A 10221-nucleotide genomic window follows, 5' to 3' on the forward strand; every position below is an offset into this window, starting at 1 on the left:
TGAGCTGGCGTTAGTTCTAGCCGCGTAGCGCGGGTTTAGCGTGCACGGCAATTCAGCGCATGCTAAAAACGCTATCGCAGCTTAGTAAAAGGAGCCCTTGGTGTGTCTTCGCTAATTAAAAGGTATTTCACAGAACCAGCTTCAATTCGGTCCATTGTTCCATTCCCTCTGCCTAGACTAGAAGATGCAGCATAAGACACACATTAAGATAACATTCCAATGGTCTGTTCTTCTTCTGTATTCCCCTACCTATTTAGTAAAAATAAGCGAATTACTTTGCTTAGTGAACCATGGAGCTCATTTTCAAAAGAGAAAAAAATGTCCAAAAAGTAGCATAAAAGGGCAGTCGGACGTTTTTCCTGTCAAACTCTTCCAATTTGCTATTTTTGGAACCTGTTTTTTAGACGGCCATCTATGCTGTTGATCAGTAGTTCATCTAAATCTCAATGGAAGGTATGTTAGAGGCATGATATGGGCAGAACTAGTACGAGCTTATGACTTGGGACATGTTTCTGCCATAATCAAACAGTTAAGAATATGTCCAGAGCATAATTTGGATGTTAGTTTTAATAACGAATAAGTTCCAAAAAGGTGCCCAAATTGAACAGATGGTCACTGGAGGCATGAAGGTATGGCACCCCTCTTAATTCCCCAGTGGTCACTGACCCCCCTTCTACCTGCTCCCCCCCCCCCAAAGATGTGAATGAAACAGTACATACCTACTTATATGATAGCTTTAGATGTTATGACTAATCCTATTAGAGCAACAAGCAGGTTCTGGTCTCCTTATCTCAAGAAAGATGTAGTGGCGCTAGAAAAGGTTCAAAGAAGAGCGACCAAGATGATAAAGGGGATGGAACTCCTATCGTATGAGGAAAGACTAAAAAGTTTAGAGCTCTTCAGCTTGGAAAAGAGACGGCTGAGGGGAGATATGATTGAAGTGTACAAAATCCCGAGGGGAGTAGAACGGGTATAAGTGGATCGATTTTTCACTCCGTCAAAAATTACAAAAACTAGGGGACACTTGATGAAATTGCGGAGAAATACTTTTAAAACCAATAGGAGGAAATATTTTTTCACTCAGAGAAGAGTTAAGCTCTGGAACGCATTGCCAGAGGTTGTGGTAAGAGCAGATAGCATAGCTGGTTTTAAGAAAGGTTTGGACAAATTCCTGGAGGAAAAGTCCACAGTCTGTTATTAAGACATGGGGGAAGCCTCTGCTTGCCATGGATCAATAACATGGAATGTTGCTACTCTTTGGGTTTTAGCCAGGTACTAGTGACCCAGTTTGGCCACCATGAGAATGGGCTACTGGGCTTGATGGACCATTGGTCTGACCCAGTAAGGCTATTCTTATGTTCTTAGCCTAGTGGGCAATGTAGTCAAACATAGAGATGGAAACTCAGGCCCATATCCCACTCAAAACCACTACACTTATGGTGGAATATGTGAGCCTACCAAAACTCATCTAAATCCCACTGTACCTACATATAGGTGACACCTGCAGGCATAAGGGCTATTGTTGTTGTTGTACAGTCGGGTCCAGTAGGTTTTGGGGTGGATTTTGGAGGGCTCATCATACACACTAAGGAGCTTATGGTGAGATGTTATACCTGGGCCTTTTGATGTGAAGTTCACTACAGTGCCCGTAAGGTGCCCCACTGCTCTGCCGGGATGTCTGTGTGGCCAGTCTACTAAAAATTCTGGCCCCTCCTACATCCCAATGGCTGGGTTTTTTTTTTCTTTTGGATGAGTTTTTCAAAAACACGGTTTAAACGTGGTTCAAAAACATAAACCGCACAGCTGAAAAATGTCCATTTTTGAACCCTCCCCCCTCCTCCCCCCAAGATGGATGTTTTGCAGTTTTGATAATGGGCACGTTTGGTATGGGATTTTTGTGCGTCTTCAGCAAAACGTCCAAACTTGGCTTTGGACGTCATATCAAAAATGGCCCTACACGTGATTTTCAGACATTGGATGTAATCAGGTATCATAAATCCAGGGCTCCTTTTATGAAGCCGCGTTAGCGGTTTAATGCGCGAAATAGCGCACGCTAATTTGCCGGCCGCGCTAGCCTCTACCGCCTCCTCTTGACCAGGTGGTAGTTTTTCGGCTAGCGTGGGGTTTAGCGCGCGCTAAAAAGGTGCTTGGGAGCCCCCAGTCTGTTAGCGTCTTCTACCTGGTTTACTTTGATCAGTGAGCAAAATAAAAATACACAATTGACCCTTTGAGCAAAAAAGATTGCAAAAAGTGGGGGTACAAATAACATTAATAAAGGCTAATATAGTTTGGAGCGGCATCTTTTATATTTTTCAAAAATTTTGGGTACTATAGGGTCAGTAGAATGGGACAATGCAATTTTTTTTCACAACTTTGATGGTTTTCATATTCCTTAGCTTATTATATTTTGCTATTTCAAAGTGGTGGTACCTTACACCATTTGTATCAGAATTGCTTTTTGTAACATTCACTATACACCAGTGGTCTCAAACTCATGGCCCAGGGGGTCACATGCGGCCCACCAGGTACGATTTTGAGGCCCTCAATATGTTTATTATAATCACAAAAGTAAAATAAAACAGTTTCTAGATCATATGTTTCTAACTATAAATGACAATATTATTATTAAGACTTAGCCAAAAGGAAAGATTTATAAACTACTAGTGTTTAAGCCCGTTACATTAACGGGTGCTAGAGTAGGTGTCTCTTTCTCCTTGGATGCTGTCTGTCTGTCTGTGTCTCTCCCTGGCCCCCTGCCTGCCTGTATTTCTCTGTTGTGCCATGCCTGCCTGTCTTTCCAGGGCCCCCTTCTGTTTCCCCCCTCCCAGAAGGAACGTGCTACCGAGGTAGAGAGCGGCCTGCGAGGTTCGCTACAGCTGGCCAGTGAACCTCAACAGGCTGCTTTGAAGAGGAGCAGCGGCAGCGGCAGCAGTTGGTGAGTGAGGGCGGGAGGGGGGAGTCGCCGGCGTGTTCCCTGCCTCCGTGTTCCAAAATGGAATTCAGCACGGCGTGTTCCCTGCCTCCGTGTTCCAAACTATATTAGCCTTTATTAATGTTATTTGTACCCCCACTTTTTGCAATCTTTTTTGCTCAGCGGGTCAATTTTGTATTTTTATTTTGCTCATTGATCAGAGTAAACCAGGTAGAAGACGCTAAGAGACTGGGGGCTCCCAAGCACGGCATAGCGATCACAAAACCCTAAGTGCGCATGTGCGCTTAGGGTTTTATTATAGAGGATAAAGAGTTTTACCTCCTGCAAAATTGTCATTTCTTTAATAAGACATTAACTATTTTTTCTGAGGCCCTTCAAGTACCTACAAATCCAAACTGTGGCCCTGCAAAGGGTTTGAATTTGAGACCACTGCTTATATATATATATCAGTTAGAAACCATTTTTTACCTGTGCGCGTGACTGAGAGCAAGGTCTGGCCTTCTCATCCGCAAATAGCAGCAAGCAAGCTTTGTTTCGATAAAGCTAGCAACACTTGAAATATCATCGGCAGATGTATCGAATGGTTTTCCCAATGCCGCACCTTTGCTGCAAAGCTTTGCAAGACAAAAACATATTCTTGGTTCTTTTGAATGCACTTCAGTGAATAATGCAATTACAAGCTACTGGTTCATGGAGGCTTCTATGTGCAGGGCACCCAATGAAACAAATCTACACATTTTTCTTTTCTTTTTTTTTTTGCCCTGGCAGTTTCTTCCACCCGCATTAGGCTTCCAGCTCAATCAGTGCTGAGCTCTGTAAGGATTTAGTGCTTTGAGCACTCGTTTATCATTTTAACTCTCTATTTGTCCAGCAGAAGTGAAGCTTAGGAGCTGGACAAATATGTAAGGAAGAGTCAAAGAGGAATGTAGGGGCCTGTTACCAAAGGGTTTATCATATATACTCGAATATAAGCCAATCTGAATATAAGGCGAGATCCACATTTCCCCCCCCAAAAGAAAAAAAAAACAAAAAAAGGTTGACTCAAATATAAGTTGGCAACTTAATATTCAAGTGCCCTGCCTGGATCTGCACCCAGCATCCCTTCCCTCCCCTGTCAGGCTCTTCCCCCCCTGCCCCCTTCCTTCCATCCCTTTATCCCATGCTTTGCACTCTGCCCCTTCCCCCCCTGCCCTGTCTGTCATACCTGCTCTGCCGATCCCTGGTGGTCCAGAGGTGCAGCGGGTTAGGAGCGAGCCTTCCTCACTCCTGCCCCGCTGCTAACCTGGTCGGTCGCTGCCGTGGCTGTCACGAGTTCTGGTTTCTCCAGCCGCTGAGAAGCACCGAGCAGGAGCGTGCTTTAGTGCTGAGCGGCTTCTTGGTTGGCTCCTGCTAATTCATGCGAGAATTCATGGGAGCAAGTCAGGAAGTCGCTCAGCGCTGAGCAGCAGCGTCCAATCGCACTCCTGCTCGGTACCGCTCAGTGACTGAAGACACTGGAACTCGCAGCAGCCACGGCAGCGACCGACCGACCGGGTTAGCAGCGGGGCAGGAGCGCGGAAAGCTCGCTCCTGCCCACTGTACCTCTGGACCATCAGGAATCGGCAGAGCAGGTATGACTAAGGTTACCAAATTTTCCGTCTGGAAAATCCAGACCCCCCCCCCTAGACCCCATAGACCCAAATTCAATCAATTCAGAAATACAAGCAAGCTTTAAATCATACATTGCTGTCAAAAAATTGTAAAAGGCGATTATCAACTGAAATATACCTTAGCATAGAAAGGCATTGGCAAATAATTGAGTTTTCCACATTTTCTTAAAATTCATCCTCCCCATACACAACCGCAGGATGCCCGGCAAGGCCTTCCATAATTCTACGCCAGCCACAGATATCAGTGATGCTCCGATCCTAGCATGCAAAGTCACCTTCCCCCTTTACACCTAACTCTTTAATCTCTCCACTGTAGTTCCTCTCTCATCTTTCTTCCTGTAAACCGTGCCGAGCTCCGCATTCGTGGAGATGGTGCGGTATATAAACCCAAGGTTTAGTTTAGTTTAGTTTAGACATTCTACCCTCCAAACTTAATCTCATCTCATTTACATCTCTAAGCTCTCTTCTTAGTTTATAGATCTCAAAGAATTCTTGTAAGATCTTTGGTGGAAAACCACAATTCTACCAGTACATTTCTCCAATTATGTCTTATTGTAGTAAAAGACCATTGATGTGTTAAGGCTATTGTCTGTGTCATCCCTTCAAAATTTGACTCGGCTGATTGTTTGTTGCGTGGTGCTTACTGGGAACCCTCCCCCTCCCTTCTTTTTCTACTCCTATACGTGGCGATATATTTTTATGCTAACATTTTAAGCTGGTTTCGTGCTACGAGTCTGACATGTTTTGACTAGTTGTAACATGTTTAAAACTCTGTTATTTACACAGATTTTGATATATCTTGTCCATAAGATGTCCTGCTTCCATTTCTGTACTTACAGTTTTTGCTATGTTTGGATTTATATCATATCTATGCTATAATGTTATGTTATTTCACTGTTATGACTTAGGGCTCCTTTTACTAAGCCGTGTTAGGGCTTTAATGAGGGGAATAGTGCGCGCTAGACGTTAATGCCAGCATTAAGCTGGCATTAGTTCTAGAAGCGTAGCGCGCGGTAATTTCCTGCGCCCGGTAATTTCCTGCGTGCGCTAAAAACGCTAGCGCACCTTAGTAAAAGGAGCCCTTAAAATTTCAATAATAATAATCAAAAAGAGCAAGGGCCTTAGATTAGATTAATGCAGGCTGCAAGAGCATGACAGAAAACAACTTTTGACTTATTTCTAGATCTTCTCCGGTCACAGCATTTAATTCACAATGCAAAAAAATTCGACCACGTTACCCCTTTACTTATTAAATCACATTGGCTCCCCATAACTCATCGAATTACCTTCAAAATTTTATTTTTGGTATACAAAACATTGAGCTTCAACGAACCCCAATTTATAGCAAAAATGATTGTCCCATACAAATCTTCTCGTTCTTTAAGATCTTCCTCATTACAATTGCTCTCAATCCCTTCGCTAAGAATCATAGGCACAAGACGTAATGATATGTTCTCCGTGAAAGCCCCTACATTGTGGAACTCCCTTCCAAATTTTATTAAAAACGAAACAGACCTCATCTCTTTTAAGAAAATTTTAAAAACATATTTATTTCAAGATGCATTTGATTCATGAAACGTAATATTTTAGGTTCCCGCATTCTTCTTATCTTATCTTAACCCATTACTACCCAATGTGCTTTCCTTTTGATGTCAAATTCTAATATATAACAAAATTGTAACTTTCCCCCTTCCTTCCCACCCCTTCCTGTTTGTCCAATTTTGTCTGTCTTTTATTTGACTTTCGTAAACTAAATGTATTACCACATTCTGATGGTTTTTAAACTGTACATCGCTTAGATATTGTTATAAGCGATTCATCAAATGAAGATTAAACTTGAAACTTGAAATTTGATCACAGTACCCTAAAAAATACCTAATACAAATGGAATGGTTGTCTTTATTACCTCAAGTGCAGTTCGGAACCGTCCTGCTGCGATTGTATATTTCTTTTGTCTATAGCAGGTGCTGGCATCCTTTAACGCGACTTGAAGCCATTTGTCAATCTGAGGCAGAAAGCTGAAATTAGGAGCACTCAGGGAGTCTACTATCTCAACAGCTCGACATGTCGATGGTGCCCCGGTAGACACAAGAGACTCTAGGAACTCGTAGGAAATGTCTTGCTCATCCACGAAGACTAACTTCATTTCCGCGTCCATGATACTTTTCAGGGGAATGCGAGGTAAAGGCAGGATTGCTAACTGGTTTTCCACCTCCAAGAGCCGAGGATCTTTTCTCGCCGACAACTTTTCCTCGTTTTCAGACTTCCGCTTGAACCCTGCCCTTGGCAAGTCGTGGGTCTGTTTTTCTTTCGAGCCACTCAAGGCTTTCACTCGACCCGTCCCGTTCTCGTCCGGCGGTGCCTCCGTCCCGGTTTTGACATTTTGCAGAGCGTCAGGGATGCCGAGTTGTCTTCCTTCGATGACGTTTTTGACACCGCCGCTCGAATTCACTTTCCGAGAAGCCTCCCCTTGATGCCTCTCATTCCCGGCGCTTTCCAAATCTGTGCCACCTGCTGCGTCCATGGCTTTTAAACAGTCCTATGTGAAAAGGTCGACAGAACACGAAATCTCAGCTGACGTCAAAAGGCAAACAATAGAAGGTATTACTTTTTTATACATTTTATTTTCTGGAGTTTTATGCAACAAATATAGGGCTTAATTTCATATGATACAGCCAATTCAACTACAATGAGGCTGATTAACCCATAAGTCAAATTAACTAGCATTGGTCATTCCATTTCTTAAGCTCATTTCATATACACCAAAGCAGCATTTAGAAGATCTGATGTTATTATGAAGCACTCAGCCAGTTACTTATCTAGGACAATAGCTGAATTTAAAGCTGCCACTCGAATTCAATTCTCCAGACCTTTCTCGGGCCACTTATGGTTAGTTTGTAAAAAAATAAATCTCAGATATTCAGTCAGACTATGTGATCTTTCAGATAACGATCGTCGAGAAACAAATAGGCAGATATAAAACTAGGCATTTTAAAATAATGTGAAAGCATCAGTAGCATATGCTATGCCATCTGAACCAGCTCAAAAACGAATGACATATGTCATCGATTTTGTTCCAGAGCTGTCTTTTTTTTTTTCCTTTTACTCTTTCAGCCAAGGGGATAGAGTGAAGGTGCCAAGCCCAAAAAGTAACATGCATAAGCCAAACCTGATAATCCTGGATAGTCTTTTTCTTTTAAACCAAGATACAGATAATAAAAAAAGGGTTTGATATTCAATTAGTGGCAGGTCATGTGTTTTTTGGGGGTTTTTTAAGCTGCTACCAGTGTTATTCCCGGATATTCAATGCTGGGCCGTGTCCAAGCCCTGGTATTGCATATCTGGGCTTATGAGGCCAACAATCTCTTATGCGGTTATGTGCGATACTCGTCTCTTAACTGCTGTAAAGCAGTCCAATTCGGCCACTAAGGGCTCCTTTTACGAAGGTGCGCTCGCGTTTTTAGCGCACGCACGAGATTAGCGCGCGCTAGCCGAAAAACTACCACCCGCTTAAAAGGAGGCGGTAGCGGCTAGCATGTGCGGCATTTTAGTGTGCGCTAAGCACACGCTAAAACTGCTAGCGCACCTTTTGTAAAAGGAGCCCTAAATTTAGGCAGTTAAGTGTTGAACATGGGCACTTAACCACACGGAGGGCCATTTTTGATAGTGCATCTAAGCCCGACTTTGTGCGTTTATCGCTAGATGTCCAAAGTCAGACATGGAAAAAACAGTTATTTTCGAATGTCCTGGACGTCCAAGTTGTTTTTGTTTATTTCCTGAAAATCGCCTATTTGAACAATTTGGCTGACAAGACATCTAACTTTATGTGGAATTTTCAGCCACAGATTCGTCCAGGCTCTAAGCGTCCAAATGCAGACCATGGCAGCATTGTAATTGACTGTCCACACAGACATACTAACAGAGGAGTTGGCTGCTGTGAACTTCACCTAAAGGGTGCCAGATGTACATTAGAGAATGACACAGTGACAAAATTCATCACCGTTCCCGTCCCCGTGGATAACCGCGGGAAAGCATCTTCATGTCATTCTTTAAGGAGAGAGGGAAGAATCAGAGTATGAATGGCCACAACCACTGACCCGCAAGCTTTGCTTTGAAGAATGCTGGTATCGAAGGACTGAGGTTGAGAATGACAGTTTCTGGTATCCAGAGCAGATATTGTGATGTCATAATGCCTCATTCCACCAGTGCCTAAGAGCCAATCACATCAGTGATGTCACAATGGCTTCATTATCCTTGGCTTACATAAGAATCAGAGTATGAATGGCCACAACCACTGACCCTCAAGCTTTGCTTTGAAGAATGCTGGTGTAGAAGGACTAAGGTTGAAATAGACACAAAAAAATGACATGGGATTATTTCCCGCGGTTAACCGCAGGGACGGGAACGGTGATGAATTTTGTCACCGTGTCATTCTCTAATATACATATCACCAAAAACCCCTTATAATTTAGGGTGAGCCCTCCAAAACTCCCCCCAAACCTACTATACTCACCTGTCTCCTACCCCAATAGTCCTTATGGCTGCAGATGGCAGTAGAGTAGGAGTTTGGCCTCACACTTTCTACCATAAATGTAGTGGATAGAGTGTCTTATGGGCCTGAGTCCTCCTCTCTATGGCCCATTAACCCATATACCAGGTTACTTAAGACACCTGTTTGATGCTATACTAGGCTTTCCCATACCAGACAGGATATTTTGGGGGTGGGAGAGGGTTTGTTAGTATTAGGAGTGTGTGTGTGTGTGTGTGTGTGTGAACCTTTGTTTTGTTTTGTCACTGAAAGTCATAGTTTCAATTGATATAAATACAGCGGCTGCACCGAGGTACATTGATTCTGCAGTTCTTCTCGTCCTTTGGCTGCCACTTTATCAACTGCAGAAGAGTCAGATTTATCCTTTGTTGCTTGAGTTCACCGTTGCGACAGAGAACTTTGTGAAAACATACAGTGTAAATTGTAGCAAGAAACACCAAAGGGGGGTCACTATCAAGCTCTGTGAGGGAACTAACCTGGTTTGTTTGCACCCTAATGTGTGTCAAAGGGCTCCGTCGTTGCTTCTGGTGCCTTAATGCAGTTTTATATAGCACAGTTCTTCAACCGCCGGTCCGCGGACCGGTGTTGGTCCGCAAAAAAATCTTGCCGGTCCGCAAAGGATTCAGGACCCCGCCGCAGCAAAAGGTGCCGGCGTCAGCTGATGTGCAACTTCCTGTTGCCGTCGCTATGCCGGCACTCCTGCCTGCCACCACCGACTCCTGCCGCGTATGTCTCCGCACCCCCAGAAAAGCAGCGGCAGGTCTGTGTGCTTTTAACTTCGGCACACAGCTAACCCTAGGCAGTATTTTAGCGCGGTTTCATGAGGCAGCCTCAGGGCCTTTGGTAGGCCGGCCCACATCGCATCATCGAAGCGGGCCGGCCTACCAAAGGCCCCGAGGCTGCCTCATGAAATCGCGCTAAAATACTGCTTAGGGGCAGCTGTGTGCCGAAGTTAAAAGCACACAGAGCTGCCGCTAGCCTACATCGAGGAAACATTTGCTGGAGAGGGAAGGAGGGAATGGAGTAGAGGTGCTCCTAGACAAGGGAGGGGAAGGGGCTACTGCTGGCAGGGGAGAAGGGAAAGGGAAGGG

At 44.0% G+C, this 10221-nt stretch overlaps 1 protein-coding gene across 1 annotated transcript in view; it reads right to left on the reverse strand.

The window, feature by feature from the left end:
* SPATA16 (spermatogenesis associated 16) overlaps positions 1-7105 on the reverse strand; it is a 128737-nt gene extending 121632 nt beyond the window's left edge. Inside the window, exons 1-2 of the mRNA XM_033957786.1 lie at positions 6488-7105; positions 3401-3546 (exon numbers count right to left, since the gene is read on the reverse strand). Coding sequence (XP_033813677.1) covers positions 3401-3546; positions 6488-7105 — 764 coding nt within the window. The remainder of the gene's footprint in view (positions 1-3400; positions 3547-6487) is intronic.
* Between the last annotated feature and the right edge of the window lie 3116 nt (positions 7106-10221).

This window comes from Geotrypetes seraphini, chromosome 9, assembly GCF_902459505.1.
Source record: "Geotrypetes seraphini chromosome 9, aGeoSer1.1, whole genome shotgun sequence".
Classification (NCBI taxonomy): domain Eukaryota; kingdom Metazoa; phylum Chordata; class Amphibia; order Gymnophiona; family Dermophiidae; genus Geotrypetes; species Geotrypetes seraphini.